General features: G+C 34.2%; 1 protein-coding gene across 1 annotated transcript in view; it reads right to left on the reverse strand.

Moving 5' to 3' along the window:
- Positions 1-21,046, reverse strand: part of RYR2 (ryanodine receptor 2) — a 303,963-nt gene that overhangs the window by 99,200 nt on the left and 183,717 nt on the right. The window contains exons 28-44 of the mRNA XM_032443314.1: positions 19,457-19,665; positions 17,240-17,414; positions 14,950-15,158; positions 13,795-14,147; positions 13,290-13,404; positions 12,819-12,979; positions 11,980-12,139; positions 11,598-11,684; positions 10,827-11,053; positions 9,541-10,339; positions 8,820-9,020; positions 8,590-8,695; positions 6,420-6,563; positions 5,204-5,477; positions 2,277-2,391; positions 1,541-1,673; positions 267-370 (exon numbers count right to left, since the gene is read on the reverse strand). Coding sequence (XP_032299205.1) covers positions 267-370; positions 1,541-1,673; positions 2,277-2,391; positions 5,204-5,477; positions 6,420-6,563; positions 8,590-8,695; positions 8,820-9,020; positions 9,541-10,339; positions 10,827-11,053; positions 11,598-11,684; positions 11,980-12,139; positions 12,819-12,979; positions 13,290-13,404; positions 13,795-14,147; positions 14,950-15,158; positions 17,240-17,414; positions 19,457-19,665 — 3,572 coding nt within the window. The remainder of the gene's footprint in view (positions 1-266; positions 371-1,540; positions 1,674-2,276; positions 2,392-5,203; positions 5,478-6,419; positions 6,564-8,589; positions 8,696-8,819; positions 9,021-9,540; positions 10,340-10,826; positions 11,054-11,597; positions 11,685-11,979; positions 12,140-12,818; positions 12,980-13,289; positions 13,405-13,794; positions 14,148-14,949; positions 15,159-17,239; positions 17,415-19,456; positions 19,666-21,046) is intronic.

Consider the following 21,046-nt stretch of genomic DNA (forward strand, 5'->3'; position numbering starts at 1 on the left):
TTCCAAAGTAAGGGTTGCCCTTGAACCAATTCCTGTAAGTTTCACATGCACATATAATAAACCACATACTCAGTCATCCAGAACATCAGCAGAAAGAGCAAACAATCAGATTCTGATAATCTTCCTCCAAAAGTGATTTAAAATTTCCATACAATTTTCTTCATCTTTGATGTTGATTATACCATTCTACTTCTTCTTGGCCTGAGCAAAGGAATCTTTGCCTTTCCAGAGGGTATAAAAATATGTATGGTAAAGTAGCTACAAACCTTCTCCAGATCAGGCTCCCTTAAAGCTAGTGCAAGTTCATTGTTATCCATTACAGATGCTGCTGCAACATCTAAAGGAGTTGATCCTCGCATAGAAGGAGAGGCTGTAGAAATAACATTAAGTTTCATTAGTAATATATTAGAAGATAATAATTTAATAGTACAATAATAACAAATAGTTAATCAAACATAACATTCTGTAATTAGTTTGCACATTATTTTAAGCATACAAATTAAACCACACAATGTATAAACATCTTGCATTCATATGAAACATGACATTCAAAATACAACATAGATGTTTACCCTAGACAACCTATCCCACACATTCCTATTCTCATTACAAAGACTGTTTAAAGAACTTATCCTTTACAGTATTCTTAACTGAGATAACTTTGTTTTGAGGAAAATGTAAAGAAACTTTTATGTCCAAAAGAGTGACATTTTATCTAATATACTGAAATTGAATGTATCATTCAGATTCAAAATACTACAACACGTTATTTATTTCTGTTGAAACAGAATATTTATTTCTGTTGAAACAGCAGTCAATACAGTATTAGTAAAAGCTGACATTTTCTTACTAACACTCCAAATGCATTTCACTTGGGCATTCTTTCTTCAAAAGGAATTTTGGTTTATTTTTCTGTCCCATACTTATACCTCAATAAGGACTTTTTTATATTTATTCTGAATGAACACAACTAAATTAAATAAGGGAAGAATGCATCTTCTCTGTAACACATCAGCCCAGGAAAGAAAAGTTAACATTTTAGGAAAAAATGTAAAGTTTAATTCTGGGCACCTATGTACTCACAGTCAACAAAGTGAGCTTCATATTTGTCCCACTGGCATAGAAATATACTGAAAAGTCAAAAGAATTAAATAATAGAGCAAGCCTCAGCAGTGAGAAATGAGCCATAGTGAAAGACTGCCAACATTCATTTACAATCCTCTTTATCAAAATCATGATTTTATTCTCTTCCATAAATGTTGCAACTAAACACCAATTCTTCCTTGCTGTCCAGGCATACACTAGCAGGTGTAGACGATATTACCTCAACTCAATGTTAACATTATGGTTTTGCCTGGAGTTAGAGACAAAGCTAATGAAGATATTTTTTTCTTAGATAAAGTAGAAGGTTCAAGACATAAACAAACAAACAAAGTACAGCACAGATGAATAGAGAAAAAAAATAGAGACAGTGAACAACAGGAGAAGAGAAAAAGAATAGTTTTTGTTCAGAACATCACAAGCCACACACATTACTTACCAAGGCCAACACTGCTATTTTCCAATAAATAGCTAAGATGATCAAACATAGCTTTTTGATTCTGCCTACTAATGCGGCAAAAATAACATAGGAAACGACAGCAGTTTGCCACCATTTTTGGGAAAGTGATTTCCTAAAAATCAAGTGAAAACAGACTAAAGCTCAACCTCTAAAACAAGCATAAAAGTTGCAAAAGATCATTTACATAACAGTCATTTAACATACTAGCATTTATGCATAGAATTCATTGCATACTAGTGAAGTTAATTTTAGGTTTTACCTTGAACTCAACAGAGATTTCTTTGCCTCACTAGAAAACACAAATCTGATTTTTAACTTGAAAATAAGAGCTGGATTCACACATAAATTCAAGATTCAAACATGAAACAATGTTAATGTTCAGATTTACAAAGTGATATTTCATCCTTTTTTAATTAATTTTGAAAAAGATCCTTGAAATCCCTTTAAAATCCATTAAGCAGATGAAGTGGTATTCACCTTTTATGGTTGTGGTTTTTTTTTTCCTTAAAGCACACAAATTCAGAGCTAATTCCATCTTTTTCTAGAACAGAAGAATGGAATTTCCTAAAAAACCTGATGATCAATTTCTGTGCTATGGGAAATTAGTAAAAGGTTGTGTTCTCAGTGTCTCCAATGACTGCTTGTCACCTTACACCATAAAGCTTTGAACAGCTATATTTTAAATTCTCTGTCTTTTAACAGTAAATTGCTTTACCTTGGATTCTCCTCCACCAAGTACATTTACCATCACTTCCATGACTGTCTCATGCATGCCTAAAGCTCTCATGAGATTGGGATGTTGATAAAATACTTTATTATTCATGATGTCTCTACAGAAATACAAAAGAAAAAGTCCAATTACATTTTTGAGACTATTTTGTTATTGTGTTATTTACAAAGTTGACAGATCACAGTGTAATGACAGTGAAAATTCTGCACCATCTGAAGTGATACATCATCATGTGAGGTAAAGAATTATCTTGGGAACTTCTGGTTCAGTCTCTCTCTCTCTACTCACCTAACACCTCTGCCCTCCCCCTTTCCCACCATTACAAGATATTGCATTTCTTTACTCACAATAAAGAAGTATCTGACCTTTTATTTTTCCATATTATAGCTAAGCTAGAAGAATGATATAACATCAGCTTCAATTTTATATTCAACTAACTCATATTCTCTGATAAAGTACTCTTTTCAGAATATTTGCAGACTCAGAATGCTTGACATCTGCCTTCAAGGTTAAGAAGATTGCAAAAGAGAGAATGTAGATCCAGCTACCTTCTAAACATAGAAACATTAGCCAATGTTAATGTTAGTTCTTGAATTACAACTCAGAAGGACTATCTTCTACATATTTCAGCAGAATAGATTCACATACTTGGAAATCATTCTTGAGGATTACAATTTCAGTATTTTATACAGATGTGGCATGTCCAATAAAAGTCTGTATTTTAGAAAGTAATTACATTTCTAACAACTGTATTTAGTCATTAAATCATGTGCAACGCAGAAGTAGAAGTAAAAACCAACAGGTCATGGTAGAAAAGGACTAGCAAGTTACTATTAGAAATACTTTTGTCCAAATAGACCAGGGGTGATAAAGGATGGACCTTGATTCCAAAAACTACCAATACCACATTTTCTTTCTGGAATAATATTGAATGCTGTGGAAGAAGAACTCAATGATGGAATTCTGCCAAAGCATACTAAATTCCTATTTGCCTACAGCAGCTCTCTTTCACAGCAATAATTAAGTGCAGAAAGTTGAAATGCCTACGGACTGTCCAGTGGCACTACATTACTATATTAACCTGCTTTGGCAGGGGGGTTGGACTTGATGATCTCTTTTTTTATTCAGTAAACCCCTACAATTCTGTGATTCTGTGACTATTTCATAAAGTACATGCACTTTCATATATATAATTGCTGACTTCACTGTGAACTGTCATACTTCAGAAAACCTCTGAATTTCTGTGGGAACAGTTCTTAAGCAGGAACAAGTGAGTCTTCCATCTCTGAGCTGGAAGAATGGAATGCTTTCCACTCACAATAAAACACGTGGCATTTCTAAATAGCAGCTGGAGCTCAGGTTAGGTTATAAAATAACTAAATGCACAGCTGTGGAACCTAACAGATAAATAAGACTATGATAGAAGCTATTAAGAATGATGAGAGGAACAGGCAGCAAAAAAACTAACTTAACAAAAAAATACCTCCTTATTTTCCTTATATCAAACTTTAACATATCACCAGACTGTTAAGAATTAAATCAGCCCAACTAATAAATTTCTTCACAGAGAAAAATGGTAAGGAAAAATAATGCTAACAAAAAGAATATGAAATGAAAACTACTGAGATTGGCTTCCCGCCCCTCACCCAAGACACAACCATGTCAAAATCTAAAAATCACTCAATCATTTGAGTGTCAGCTTAATGAAACAAAACAACTCAAATGCACAACTACAAAAGCGGACAAAGAAATCCCATTATATTTTGGCTGCAAGCAGGTAAAATGACAAACCTCACATCTAGTACAGTGAACTGAAAATCAACTGGACTTCCTGGCAAGGCATGAAGTAGTTCATAATGGATGAGCAAAAGTTATTTATACAAATTGCTTGCATATTTTAGATTTCCAGTGAGCAGGGGAAAAAAAGGAAAAATTTATTTTGCACAAGCTAAACTTCATGCATTTCTGGCATTCTTTGTAAAATCTTGTCTCTTTTCTTGTCATTGCTACTGTCAATTGTGAATTTCTGAAACATACTGATGTTTAATCTCACCAGATATCACTGATATGAGAACACTTCTTTGGAAAAAAATAAAAAATGAGAAAAAATAAAGCAACTTTGCTTGTAAAGATGATTATGCTTTCTTTATACAGTTACTTCCAATTGCAGTTCATATTAGACTATGTTTTCATCAAATAATTAAGAAAAGATCATACTGCATGAACTACTTCATAATTCAAGTTGCACCAACTACATGCAGCACAACAGAAAGATGTCCTGTGTGCAGACATTTGTGTATTCAACTCCATCTGCTGACAGCTGGTAGGATTTGAATGGCTCAACATCTTGCACCTGCATTCACATAAAGACTTCTGTCAAGTAAGCTGTCCATTTTCACAAGCACAGTATTTAAAACATGACAACAAAACTATCTTTGTATATATTTTGTATATTTATTTCTATGTAAGGAAACTACATATGGACCTGAGCGAACAGCATGAAGCTGTGCAGCCATGTGCAGGGAAGTTCAGGCTAGGTCTCCACCAGTCGTCAGGCCCTGGAATAGGCTCCTCACAGTAGTGGTTACAGCACTGAGATGCCAGAATTTGCACAATTATATCTCAGATATAGGGTGAGATTTTGGGGTGGTTCTGTGTGGACCCGAGAATTGAATTCTATTATTTTAGTGGGTTTCTTTCCAACTTGAGATATTCTACATTTTCATCTCTTCTCACAAGAAAAGCTTGGCATATCACTTGCTACTATCCAAAAATAATGCATATGATGCTACAACTGAAGATCCTACACAACTAATGCCAAAGTCTGCATTTACATCTATGTAGACTACTTACATTCAAGTTTAATAACAAGACAGCAAATAAGTATCTGTACGTTAAGAGACATTACCCACCCTAATCCACGAATCATAAGTTTCTCTTCCTCCTTCCCCATTCTGACACTGAGCAAGGAACGGATTTGTCCAAGGGATGCCAAAAGATTGATTGTATCTTCCACAGACACACTATTTATGGTGTAGGTCTTTGGTAAGGCTCGAACCAAGCCACCAATACCATCATACTGGCGATGGAGCAGTACAAACATGGCTCTGACTAACTCTGGGTCTTCTATTACTGATTCCTGGGCCCAACGCACCATTGTATCTGAAATCAACTGCTGAAGAGTAGCTGTGAAGAAAATAAACAAATCACAAAATTACCATTAGTTTCTCAGATCTCTGAGAGTAGTCCCCTAAGAAGAAGTCGTTGCCCAAAGAGGAGATGGATACCCCATCCCTGTAGACATTCAAAGTCAGGAAGGTCTCTAAGCAACCTGATCTAAATGTAGGCATTCCTGTTCATTGTAGGACTCACATTCCTCAAACAACTGTATGATTCTTTGGTAGTATGATTGTAATAAATGCAAAAAAATAAAAAGAAATCACAATTGACACGTAAAAAAGTTAATAATGTTCTATCATCCTTGGCCACAAGCACAACTTGGACACCACTTCCATAATCCATGTGCCACACACAGAATTTGGATGCCACTCGTAATAATTCTTTTAAAGATGGAAAAGTAGAAAGTGACAGAAAAACTACAAAGCAACAATCACAGTCTTTAATTTTAGGCTGGATGGAGAGACTTTCTCCAAGTATAGCTTTGCAAATTATGGTTTAATTGTGAAATCTTTTTTTCAATTGTCAGCCTTCATGCAAATACTGATTTGCAGCTGCTGCAGATGATTTTATGAGCAAGTTCTTATAATCAGGACCTTGCTACAATTAGTCAGCACGAACTCATCAAAAATCAAGAAATGCTCTACAAAGATTATGAATAAAATGAGGATCAAGTGTGGGGGAAAAAAAAAAACCCACCACCCTCAATAGAAGTTTCCAATACATCCCACTGGGGAAGAAAGTCTGCTTAACATAAAATATAAATAAAATATTATTCCAGATGAGCTTGTTTGGAGTCAGAGCTAGAAATATTGAGGTGCACAGATGTTTCACTAAAAATCCACCTAGTTTTTGCTGAAAATAGAACTTTCTTCTCCGCTTCTCTAGCTATTTGGAATTAGGACACATAAACTGCACATAAAGTGTAAACTGTGCTTTAATGCTCCTTACAGGATGTCTTAGCGTCATCATCAACTGGTTTCTCAGCCTGCTTCTTCTTCAGATATGTAACTTTTTCTACCAGGTACAGGAGGCGACCCCTAATAGTTAAATCACTATTTCCATCCAAAGTTCCATCTTCATCCAGTTCAATTCCTGAAATCATAAATATATAACAAATAGTAAAATAATAATTGTAGACAAGTTGCAGCAATGCTTTCTATTCTGTCTGCAGAAACACTCAAACTAAACTATGCTGGTTCTGTTCTACCAGACCTATAAAAACAATTTACATAAGTTTAACCAGAAGTTAGGAAAAATGCAGATCAAGTACATATACAAGGCAAGAAAATGCAGGCAAGGATAATGTTAGTCTATTAACCTACTGTATAAATTGTGTACTGTGATACATAAAATACATAGCAAATGTATTTCTCTTCTTAACTCACTACAGATGTTTCCAAATTAATATTGATTTCTATGTTTTGGAATTGTGCAGAGAACTGTATATGTACATTGCCTATAGATACAGTAGGACTCAAATGATAGTAAGCCCGGAGTATGAGATTTCTTTAGGTAAAACAAATCAGAAAAACAAAAGAGCTCAAGTTACAAGTATAATTTCTAATGACTAGTCAGGAGAAAGTAGCCACAGTGAACTGCTTCATCGGATATACTTTACACTTCTAGAGCTCGCTGTAAGAAAATAAGAAATTGCACAAGGCTTTACATAACCACAGACTTGCTGAGGTTGGAGCAAGCTCCTGGAGATCCTCTATTCTAGCTCTCTTCTCAAACCAGTGTCAACCAGTTAACTCTGGCAGATTGCTCAGGACCACTTAATTCAGGTTCTGAATCTCTCTTAGTGGAGATGGCACAGCCTTTTTGGACAAACTGTTCTTGAATTCCACCTAATATCCTTACAACAAAAATTAAAATAATGATAATGACGATAATAAATACTTTAGTTTCAAATATAATATTCTGTATTTTAATCTGTGTTGGCTGTCCTTTGTGTTGTCAGTAGACAGCACTAGAAAAGTCTGTCCCGGTCTTCTTTACTCAATCTACCCAACAGGTGTTTTTTATGTACTGATACAATTCCCTCCATAAGCCTTAACTTCACAATAATCAAGCCCTCTTGGCTTCTTATTATATGAAAGATGCTCCAAGATTTCAAACATCTTGGTGGCTCCTCACTGGATTTACTCTCTTGTACAGGAGAGCTCATTATACCACTTTTTAATTTCTGCCTTCATGCATACATTGCAACTGAAACAGAAATTCTGACCTTACATGCTAAAATAAGCTCAAAAGAAAAAATGCCATTCAATTATTTTATTTTATTTTTTAGTCCTAGGAGTGTTACTGATGTTAAACATACCAAGGATTACCAGTAACTTCAAATTTTACATGGAATCACGTTACACAAGAGTTGTGATGGTAATATCTTGAACCAGATCAATAGTAAAGATACTGAGATGTCTTATCAGTTAGAATGCAAAGCTGCTCTGAAATTAGTCATATCAAATGTCTGTTTTCCCATAGTTGCAATGTTCCATAAGCTGTAGTAGTATTTCATCGATTTGCAAACTGTCAGTACAATTGCCACTCAGCCATTTCACTAGATATGAACTCTGTCTAACTAATCCAGCAAATAGGAGACTTGGCATATATAACTGTTATACTTACTTTGTAGTATACTAATTTATTGCACTCAACTGTAACACACTGTCTGACCCATAAAATATATATAAAATTATAATAATCTTCTACTTGTAGGTTATGCAAATTACTAATTCTCCATTAAGAAAAGAAAAACAATGACAAAATTAGACCAAGTAATTCAAAAAAGCATCTTCACATAACTTCACTCTAAGAAATACAGAAAAATCAAGAGAACAATGAAGTTCACTCTCCTTTCCTATTATTATTTTTTTTTCCTACATGAAGCAAACATACTGCATTCTATTCTAGTTTGATAGTTTGACCACATTTGAGGATAAGAATTCATGTACATTTTTAACTGTGCATTCTGTACTTTTATTTTTCAGCATTTATTGTTGTTATAATGCAACCTCTAGACTAGTTAATTCCTTTTATTTCCCTAAAATCATCTAGAAAGACAGTTTCTAAAGGTACTATAATTTTAAAAGGAAAAGCACTCAATAACAGGACTTACCACAGTGTGTCATTAGGTCTTCATGAAAATCCAAGAGTTGATCCCGAATTTCTTCAGGGCAAGGACAATCGGTTTTATCATCTTTAAAGTTCAGCAGCATGTTAATCTTAAGACAGAAAACATAAAGGAAAGGCAAACCATGGTTATTTCTAAAGGGTAGTCTTGGAAATAAAAAGGAACTCTGCTACACATGGATGAAACAAAAAAAATTACAGTCTGTTGTAAACTACCTGTTCTTGTGGAGGAGATCGAAATTCCTTAGTCTTCTTGGCAGTCAAAGCAGCAGACATGTTCAGGGCTTGCATAAGCTCATTATACCGGAAGCGCTGATTCTCTTGAAGCTTGGCCACAAAATCATCTGAAAATGCTACAATGGCTTCTATCCGGTGTCGTACCTGGCAATCACACAGGTACTGAAGTAGATGACACATCTGAAAAAACAGTATCATAAAAGTCAAGAAAAGAAGACTTCTCTGTAAATTAATGTGAATAAGGATAAATTCCTTGCAGAAGCAGTTACTGTCAAACAAATTGTTTGAAATTTTCATTTTAGTCACTTACTGCATCTGAAGTGATCAGCAATACATCCTACACCAGAAATATCTGCCATCTGCAAGAGATTTATGTGCCTTGGACACAGAAAATATACATATACAAAGAACAATGGATTTACACCTTGTCGCACATGCACTTCTTTTCTGTCTGAATGAACAAACATGAAGAAATCCCTGTTGACTTCATTAAGAAAGTAATTCCATTTCACAAAACAGATGTTTGATCCACTGTGAATAAGTTCATGAAATCAGAAAGATAATAAATCTTGTCATTTCCTTTGAGGAAATAAATTCTCTATTTAACCACCATTAGATTGCTCTATTCCTTGAAATGTAAATTACCAGGGAAAGAAACAGGGAGCTGAGAAACATGAACAACCATTAACACAGCAGTTACCTGTAGTTTAACAGGTTCAGGAAGTTTCATCTGAAGGAGTCCTTCCTTTGGCACTTGCTCCCCTCTCGTTTCTTCCTCTCCTTCTGACTTGAGCTCATTCGAACTCAGGTCCTTCTCTGAGAGTTCCTTTTCCTCCTCCAGACTCGCAGCTTCTTTGAAAACACGTGGCTCAATCAACTGCAAGATGTGTTTCAGATCTGCGTTGTGGAAGATTCCCATAATTAGGAGGGTGTAAAAGAGCTTGATGAGAGGGACAAACAAAAATTCTGTCGAACCTCCAACTGGGTCTCTGACATGGAGGCTGCCCTCCTGAACAGCTTCAGTCAGCATCTCTATTGTTTTGGCCTTTAAGATTTCTAGCGGGAATTCAGGACTGAACTGAAAGCATTCACTGTTAATGCTTACAAAACTCGGTGAGGAGAACTGCATTCTTGGCCTTAAGGAAGTGCTGAGTCCTATACCAGGGAGGCCATGTTTCTTGTTTTCATCAGGAAACAAGGTAATACTCTTGGTCTCATCAGTCATTGGAACAATAAATTCATTATTCATCATTAACCTGGCAGTTGCATAGGTATTGAGATGAATGTCTATGAGTAAGTCATAATATCCCGCACGTAATAATCCTGGCATATATTTATTCTCAATTGCATATAGAAGCTGAGATTCATCCACATGGCTACACATAGCATGGGCCACTCGGTTGTTCCCTAAAGCACACACAGCTGAATACAATCGGAGAGTATGGTAGTGAAATTTCAGCAGTTCTTCCTGTTCTGTCAGCTCCAAAATATCAATTGTTCTGCAGAGAAAAGAGCAATACAGTATATTTCAGTACAAAAACTCACTTAAGAGAATGAATTCTTCCTTTGGAAATCATTAGCGCAGTATCATTTATAGGGTTGGAATAATTCACTTTCCAACTTTCCTAATATGCTGTAAATCTGAGAAGGAAAATGGGTCTTTGCCTACGTTGCAGATTATCTTTAATAATTTATAAACAATATTACTTCTAAGTTGAATAACTACACAATCTGTTAAAGATTTTGGAGGAAAACTAGAAAGATTTATGGTTTAAAACATTGAAAAATAAAATCAGGAAAAAAAATTATTATTATCTAAAATCAAAACACTTTTTTTTTTTTTTTTTTTTCCTCCTCTGTATTTATAACAGTAAATAATGAGAAAAAAGAAAGACTTGGGCTTCTCTTCCAGAAAACTTTATTACATGTCTAACATCATATCCACAATTTAACCCAGACAAACGTATTCACGTAAACAATGTTAACCTGTTTTCTTCAGGAATGTGAAGAGCCATGAACTGCAAAGGATTCAGACACTGTATCATCCAGCCTTGACGTTCGCTGATCCTAGACACATCAACTTTCAAGAAGTGGTTTGGCACTCTACTCCAAAGCACATGAGTCAGAAACTGGACATGGAGACGTGGAGGACACTGGGAGACTGGGTTTTTGTGTTCACTTTTGAATAAACCAGCAGATAATGGCATTACATTCTAGAGAATTCCAATATAAGAGACGATTAGTTTCATCATCTTTACCAAACAAGGAATAAATAATATTTCTCAAGAAATGTATTCAACATATAGTACAGTGCAACATGAAATTTTCATTATCTTGTATAGTCAGTTGGTAACTCAAAACTCTTCTAAGACTCCTAACATAACTCCTCCAACCTAACCTGCAGATAAGATTGGTCATGTTCTGTTTACAGAATAAAATATCTGCCTTCCTGATCCAAGTGATTTCACTTCATCATGAAGGATGAGATTTAGAAACATCAACAGGACTCTGCAATATCTTCTTCCAAAGCTAATCAGTTAGTCCTTTTCATCTAATGTACTATATTTTAAATGAACGAATTAAGAATAGAAATAACAGCAGAGTAAACACTCGGAATAATAAATATCAGCTCAATATCATGAACACACTGAATGAAACATTTATGAAAAAAAAAAAAAGCAGAAAATACAATCTGATATACTTTTTATTTCTAAACCTGCAAAAAACACGACAAACCAGAATCCTAACATTATTTACCTTTATTCTACCCAACTCAAACTGGAAAACATTGGGACTTGTAGCTTGAGCAAATACAGCAGGAAATAACTTTGTACTTGGTTCAACCTACAACAAAAAAATCAAAAGCATTTAATTACTTAAGAAAACAAAAACTGTTATATCTAAGTACTTATATATATCAGGAAAAACAAAACAAAACAAAAAAAAACAAAAACAAAAAACCCTATATTGAAAGTCAGCAAATGAAAATCTTCAAATAAAACTCCAAAAAGCACAAATAGAAGGGGAAAATGACTATTTCAACAATGGTAATTACTTTTTCTTCCGATCTAGTAACAAACTGTCTAATAAAATGCAATCTGAGGACTTAGTTTCTAAGATACCATCGAAAAATACTGACCTGATAGTATGTGCCCAGTTCTTTGCCATTAGCCGTGAAGGTCAGCAGGCCACTGGCAGCATCAACTAAGCAACCAATCTCCAGACCATTATTATTACGTCCTTGCCCAGGGCTCATGCTCTCTCCAGCGCATACCATATAGCAGTTGCTGCGTTTTATGCTGAATGTCAAAAAAACAAATAAATCTATAGATGGAGATACAGACTATAGATCCTTCGGCCTAAGAAGAACTTTATAGCCATATAATCAAGAAACAGCAGAAAAGAGCAGCCACTCATATCAAAGCCAAAATTCAATCGAAATTTCACTTGATTATTAAAATGAAGATGACAAAACATGAAGGAGCTAAAATCTGTTCTAAAATTTCAGGAGACAAAATTAATTTTGAAAATTCATGGTTTAAATTGTTCAGTTCACTGCAAACTGTTAGGTGTAACAGTTTCTGATACAGAACACAAGCTGAAATGCTGAGAGGCATATTGATACTAATTCTTACTTTCTCAAAATCAAAATAAATAATCCAAAAATAAGGCCATTTTGCTTTACTTTGTATCACTTCAAAAGCCTGAAGTAACAGGAACATTGTCTGAATGACTCAAACTACATATAAAAGCCACATTACTCTTCTACTTTTCAGTGTCTATTGATTTGATTAGACCATTATTCCTCCATTTCCTCACAAGCAATAGAACTCCATAAAGTTAAAAGAAAAAAAGGCAACAATAAAAAAGCCCCCATCAACTCAGTTACATTAAATTCAGTGTATTTATAGCTTATAAATTGTTAAATACCTTTATGGATGATAAAATCAGTATCCTTTTAAGAAAATTGTAACTAACCTCTCATGGACCTTTCCTTTTTCATCTCCCAGAGTTACTGTAACTGTACGCACTCTGTCCAAGTCAAAGCTTGTGTCATACTGATGAAAGTCAGATGTAATCCAACCCACCCAAACATTAGCAGGTTCTTGACCAGGAAATATTCTCACTGAATAATAGTACTATCAATAAAAAGAGCAAGTATCAGTATTTGGTTTACTGATATATCACTTTGTTTCACGTTTAGTTATTCTAAAATCCAAAAAAAAAAAAAAAAAAAAAAGAGTCATCTCTTTAAAAAGAGAATAAGCACACTCAAGTTAATGAAAAAATAAATTAATTTATGGTTTTCTCTATGAACAATGTCTTAAATTGACAGTCAAGTCAAACCAAAACAAATATTAAATGCATGCCCAAAAATTAGTTTCTGAATCTCTTACAAGGACATGTAGTTATACAGAAGTCTAAAATACAAATCCTTTGTTACCATACCGTAGACGTTTGCATTAAATATTCATAGTCATCCCTTTCATCTGCTAGCACATCCTCAGTAAGCCTTGCAGAATGGCTTGTACTATAATCTGGTTTTGTCCTCCTAAGCATAAATCTGCAATAAAATAAGTAAAATCAAAATATATATATTAGAAGTTCAATAGATCAGTATATATATACAGCATTTTTGTACTAATACTGTTCCGATAGTGCATTTCATGTAATGATCATAAAAGCATTAAAAATAAACTAAACAATTGGTCCCTAACAGCTGGGGGGGGGAAAAAACACAACAATAAACAAGCAAAAAAAAAGCAACAGTTTATGCTTTTTAATCTACACCTTGCTTATGAAGCAACATAGGTATATGAACGTTAGTTTTTCCTCTTACTGAGTTGATATTTAAATGCAAGACATAATTAGGGAAAAATCTCAACAGATCCAATTGGCATTTTGTTCAGTGAAGAGCAAGAAAAGAAAAAGAAAAATTTAATGCGCTACAAACCTTTGTTTAAGACGTGAAGGTTTTTCTTGAACATAATCCTTATGGTTATTTAACTCTGGTTTTGTGGCATCTTTTTCTCTTTCTGTCCGGTCAGCCGCTAGATGACCATGAGCAGTTTTCATTAGAACCTCAAAATCAGAATCAGCATCATAATCATCCAAATCATTCTTCGGGCCAAAAAGACCTGTGCCTGGTAACCCTCCTGCAGCTGTTCTGGAGAACACCTCAGCACATTCAATGGGCATACTTAATCGAAAAAACATGACGTCTGTTTTACTGTTCTGTGAACCAAAGGACTTCTGTGTGACCTTCAGGCAAGGACAAGTGTCTATGGTTCCATCAATTCTCATCACCTATCAAATGTAAAAATGCAGTTGCTTTGAAGCTGATGCATTTCCCCTGGTTAAGCATTCAATTCTTGTGTCTAGAGTACGCACTTTTGACATGCAAAGTTTGCAACCATACACTGTTAACAGTAAAAAGAATTGAGGTTATGCACTCCCATTTCAAGGGGAAATGAATACCTTGAGTTTTTCCTTCATTACAACACAAAATACTTAAGAGGGACTGTTCATAAGTCCAACATTTCCAACAATAATAACAAATCACAACAAACATATGCATGATGAAGAACACAGATTTTTTTTCTAAAAAAAAACAAAAGGGTGATACTCATTGGCTGCCATTTCATCAATTCATCATCAAGGATTTCATGATAAAAAGACAAATTCAGTTTCATCAAGATGCATAACACTGGGGCATAAATGTTAACACAACTAACTAATAAATATTTATTAAGATAAAACCCAATTAGTAATGGAAAATCACATTATAAAGCATATATATCAGAACAAAGGGTATTCATTTAGCAGAAACACCTACTTTCTGGAACTTTCTCACTTTTTGCTCAAGGAGCCCACCTTGCAGAATTTGTATTTAAGAATCTCAGATTTACACAAGACAGATTTTGTGGATTAAGAAATACTATCAATCAAGTCCACTGAATGTAATAAACTTGTAAGAGATGCAAGGCTTGTACAGAACTGGGACAACATACCAAATTAGAAATCTTGTCTACAAATGCAAAAGTAGAAATGTTAAGTAAAACAGACTCATAGAAGAAGTGTTCAGAAACATTTTAAAAGAATCACAGACCTCAATATGTTCATGATTTTGTGGAACTGGTAGAAACTGAGGGAGCCTTTTACTGAGCCAAATGGTAATGTCTCTGTTTGTATTAACAGCAAAGGGTTCATACCCTTCCTGTAATCCACAGATAGTGAAATATTTTAGAGTGCTGACATCTTTTCCAAAGTTCATTCTTCCCACTTGAGATGGGCCCAGGCTACACACAGGTAGAAATCCTAAAAAGATGAAGAAAGAAATGCAAGTTGTATATATTACAAACAGATAATTTTTCACTTCCATAAAACAATTAAATGTAATTTTAAAAAGGCACAAATCCAAACAATAAAAAAGCGAGCAGTAACCTGTAGCACATCACCTCCTATATGTCAAGTACCATATCTCAGATATAATTTTAGATATAAAGCTATTATCCAATAATCTCTTCATGCAACTGTTGATTCACCACACAGGAAACTAGGAGTACTTCATCAAGTACTCTTCTCTGCTAAGATGGTAAGGCATCGACAATTTTACTCGCAAATCTAATATTTTTTTATATTACTCATAAAATACCAGTAGCTATGGTATATTGAGAGAAACTGAAAAATTACTACCAAAGCAATGTTTCTTGTCCATACAGTTACATCAGTGGGGAAAAAAAAAAAAAAAAAAAAAAAGAAGAAGAAGAAGAAATGCATCAGCAGCATGCTGTACATTAAAAGAAATATATATATTAATTAATTTTAAAAATTCATACCACTCTGGTACTGGTTAATTAGAACTAACAATGTGATAATGTTACTTCAATGGACTTAAATTAGGTGTTTTTTCGGTGGTGGTGGGTTTTGTGTTCTGTTATTCATTTGTCATTACTTTTGAATCAACTTCACATTTGCATGTATCTGCATCTCCTTTCCTATTATTTCCCTAGGGAAATTCATTTGTTATTCCTTTGCAGTCTTTAAATAATCTCCTTTACTTATTTTTTGCCCCCCTCAAGTTTCAAATCACTATGAAATTCATTTATTTCTTCTACCATTATTGGTCGCAGCTCATTTGGCCCAGGCACTAGCAGAATGTAACAACAAAGCTTAAAAATAGTAAGTTAAACTCCAGATATTTTCCGTTTTATGAACACGAAATATCAAGATCTATTCAATTAGCTTGACACAAATATTATATACTTACATATTTATGTATTTTTCATTTGTCTATGTAAATACATCTTTCATGTTTCTGCACAGATCAAATATTTTATATAAGGGAACAGCAATCTTTTATCTCCCCATACAGTATAGGAAAGAAGCTGATTAGATTTTGTCTTTGAAACCCAGAAAAAAGCCAAGTAGTTAAAATTCCACCAGAGAAATACCTAATTTATAGATACAATGTTTATCTTTCCCCATGAGAATAGGGATCAATAACCCCAAAACATCATAGGAAGCTTTTACTGTTCATTATTTTTCTTTTTCAGACACAGACATATAACTGATGCATAAAATACATGAAAAATATGTACATTTATAAAGTTATATTACTTTGTAAACTGACAAAGTGCAGATGAAGTGTTAAAGCTCATGAATTCAGAGCCCCAATCACATTCCTGCAAATGGGGGTCAGAAAGTCTAATTATAAAAGACAGCTGAAAAAATCACTAGTACAACACCTTTCTAAACGACCAACACCAATCAAACAGTAAAACACAAAAGTTCGTCCAATAGGCCACACAGAAAAAGCCATAAGAGACAAATCTAATAGTGCTGTTGGCTTTCTTAAAATATTACCAAAATAACTTACAAGGAAGACATTTTAAGGACTAGGACTGTACACTGAACATGCGACAATAAATATATATTTTTTTATAAAACGTGTTTACAAGATATTCGAAAAATGAGTGAAAAAATCCAAAATAATTTATTTTCAGAATCTTGTGACTGCTGATAATTTCACTACCACTGTGTCTCAAAGTGACTCAGACTTGATCTGCATCCACAGTACATAGCATAACAGAAATTCTGAATTGAAAAAGACAAATCAAAGATTTAAATCATTTTAAATGCTATTACTCTGTTTTAAAGCATTTTTCTTCCACATAAGGGCAACTCATCATAATTCTAACAATAGAACAAAAAACACAGAGATATGAAATAGGGACTGTGTCTTCAGTTAATAAATGTCAATTTAACACAACAATCCTAAATAGTTACATTTTAACTTTACAGAAATGGTGAGAGAAGAAAATGAAAAGCAGCACACCACCTTAAAAGGGAGCTGGAACAAAAATTACATTAACAGCACAGTGTATTATGGTACTTACCATCACCAACCTCAAAATCCTTAAATGCAAGTTCTGAACCCGAGTCATCAAGCAGGATTTCACCATTTAAGGTGAACATCATAGTGTGTTCATTCATGTCCACCATACATCCAACAACATCCCCTGCTGACCAGGAGCGGCCAAAATGCTCATTACCTTGATGCCACCGCTGTGCCTGAAAGGAATTTGAAGATTTTCAAAAAATAACAGTGACAATGTGTCTTCTCCCACACAGTGGTACAACTAATAATTATCTGCCTCTAATGACATGGCACTAAAATTAACACTTCCACATCATATCATTCCCAAACAATGCCTGTGAATACTCCAATTTAACTTTCAAAATGGAAATCCAACAAGTAATCTCCTGTAAAACATCTCTCACACCAGTATTGCAAAATATTGCTAAGTGATCTGACAGGGCAAATCGTACTTCAGTATTTTAATAACAGGTAAGAACTCAGCTTATTTTTATGCAGAAGCTGCATAAAAGCTTATAATGAAAATAACATACTATCAATTATAACACTACATAACAGTTACAAGAACTTATAAAAAACATATGGCTTTTATTCAACTTAGTTGCCTATAAATTCATTGCTTACTTATAATTCTATAAGTGGTGTGTATAAAGTAAATTAAACTTGCTGCCATACCATGTTTTGGAAGGAATGGAATTGTGTGGATGGGAAGAACTCTCTAAGCTTCTCATAGATACCACCACAGGTCAGGGCATAATTAATGCATAGTAAGACTGACCAAACCAAAGACTGCAGGGTTTTGGATCAGTAGCTTTAGTTGGGGTCTTGGATTGAAACTGAAATAAATGAACATCTAATAACAACTACTATAAATGTTCATACAACAAAGCTGCTAATAACAAATATCTTCCTGATTCATATATTCCATCACTGCTAAATTTTTATCATCTGTATCTGTCCTCAAAATCCTAACAAACCTGTGTATTCTAGAAAGTCAAAATAAGAAGCTCTTCTTGAACCAAGCACAGAAATCACCAAAGTCAGAGACAACAAAATATGTTTGAGGACTCAGATCTAAAAGTCAAAAACCAAGATGCAGAAAGCAAACTACTACTCCACTACTTTAGTTAAGACACAGAAATTCAATAGCTAACAATCCAAATAGGCATTTTATAAAACCAGTTTTTCAGTTTTCTTATTAGGGCATCTCCTTCTATAAAACAAAACCAATGAGGAAAAAAAAAAAAAGAAAAAAAAAAAGAAAAGACAAAAAAAGAAAATACATGAGTAAAATACAGTTAGAGAGCTTGACCATGAACAGGCTGTAAAATTCTATCAAGTACTGTAACAATAATAATAAAAAAATAATTCCAACATCAGGTAGAAGGAAAGTAAACATTTTCATTAGGATAAGTGTCATCAGTAGTCTTAATAGCAATTATATGATTTGGATAGAGGGATAGAGGTATCATATGGCTTCATTATGAAATTAAATTTAAAAAAAATCACTTAATCTATTCTGATAAAAATCAGTAACATGTAAAATACTTCATTCCCTACATCCTCTTAATACTATATTTCATCCTGTCATAGAATCATAGAATCACCAAGGTTGGAAAAGACCAGTCCGACTGTTCACCTATTACCAATAGCTCCCACTCCATCATCACTTTGTGTACAATAAGATTTGAGCAAAAACTGCTAATTTATTTATCCTAAATAGCAAGGATTTCCATGAAAAACTAGGCAGTTTCATTCCTATACTGAATCCCTTCATAGTCCTATTACATGTCTCGTACCAAAGTTTGCCTCAGATGCTTACAGTTAATAATCTTAATCATCATTATTCCCTAACAGGTATTTCTCACACAGGGAAGAGTTGACTTGAAATTTAAATAAATGATTCATAGCTAACTACAGCTCATCCAGTATTTTGAATTTGATTAACATTGTTTCAGTGCTTTATATGCATTTTGCTAGTGAAATTCTTTTTGCAAACTGAAAAGAACTCTAGAACTGATTAATTCTGATAATTCTGATAATTCCTTATATGATATTAATTTATAGATTAAGCATTTCTGTATTTCTACACATTCCACACAGACCCTCAAAGAGACAGAGAAATAATGTCACAGACCATAGATGAAAGGAAGCAATTAAAATGAGGGTATTGCACATAGAATAAGATGTAAATTTGACTTTTTCAGTTACTCATTATCGATAAACATCAACAAACCTTAAAGCCATCAAAAACAAAAGCTTCTTCATCTGAGCCAAGTTCCTGATCTGGCAGACAACCAGGCCTTGTCCAGCCAACTCTCATGTCTCCTGCTGTAACTGCCTCAAACTCAAAGTACCACTTTCCAGATTTCACTGCATAAGTTTTCTCTGTGCGAAAGATCCGGAATTTTTCCATTATCCCATTGCTGACATCCAGTCTTGTTGCTGTGAGGTTTAAAAAATAAAAAGTTAAAGGAAAAACAGAATAATAAAAGCAGAAATTACTGCATCCAACTACTGACAAAATGCAAGCAGTTAATGCAACAAGTAAATGTACAGATGTGACTTCAGAGCATGCTGAAAAGAATTAAGCAGTACCAAAAGAAAATCCTGAGGAACAAACGGCCTATTATCACATCAGTAAAGCAATGAAACAGTAATCCAAATACCTTTCAGGCATGAAAGAATGTAATACATATATTCATGAGGTTTAAAAGAGTGCCTGCTCTTTTTCAAAATACAGTCCACAGATTTTCACATAGGATTCCAGAGGCAAGTTAAAACAGGTGTGACAAAGATATTAATAGTGAGTCTAAAATGGTTTGGTCCTTGTCAGGTGCTCACATTTGTATGTTACAGAGATGTTACCAAGGCTCATCCAATCCTCCAGCTACTAGCCTCTGCTGTTCTTTCATTTCTTCAGGGCCAGGGAATCCAGAAATAATACAGAGTATCTGTCTAGCTTTGCAGGGTAAAGTAAGAGTGCCAATATTGACCTGGCATGGCACTTAGTAAGGAATAGAAGGTCAAAAAAAGATTCTAAAAACACATCAGTATAAGGAAGCCTAAGGAACCTTCAATCCACTTACTGAATTGGGCATGGGGATCAGGTGACAAACGAGACTGAAAAGGCTGGTGTAACTCAATGTCTTTTTTGTCTCCGTATTCACTAGCAAGACTATTTGGGAATCCTAAGCTTCTGAGACAAGAGGGAAGGTCTGGAGCAAGGAAGGTTAAGAAGGTTAAACCATGTTAAGAACCTCACTCTTATTTTTTTTTCAGCCACAAGTTCCAATGTTATCTTGAATGTCCTATAAAATCATATCCCTAAGATCTTACTCAAAATCTTGACCTCAGTGGTCCCAGATTCAGTGTTCTTCCTATAAGCAACTCAGAGCTCTCTGACCAATCATCCCTTTACAGTAAAATTTTCTCTTCAATGGTCTACTCAATCTGAAAGTTTTAAAATAATTTTGAAGACCCTCAATATTTCCTCTATTGAGGAGATTAACCAACATAAAACATGGGAAGTGAAAATTCATCATCTCTTTAGATTCTAAGTAACCTAAGGCTTGCTATACTCTAAGCAATCCCAAACATACTGCTGCTGTGTGTAGCCAGTAAGTAGTATTTACAATAAAGCATAAAAATTATGCCATTTAGTGCTGTAATTCAATGCTAAAAATAAAGTTAATTAATGGAGATAGAGAACACCACTAGATGGCTCTACATATCATTTAATTACAGTATGGATTTTAGCTAACAAATGGGGATTCTTTTGACATGATGTACTACAGATGTTCATAATCTATCAAACTCAAATTTC

Source organism: Coturnix japonica, chromosome 3 (assembly GCF_001577835.2).
Source record: "Coturnix japonica isolate 7356 chromosome 3, Coturnix japonica 2.1, whole genome shotgun sequence".
Lineage (NCBI taxonomy): Eukaryota > Metazoa > Chordata > Aves > Galliformes > Phasianidae > Coturnix > Coturnix japonica.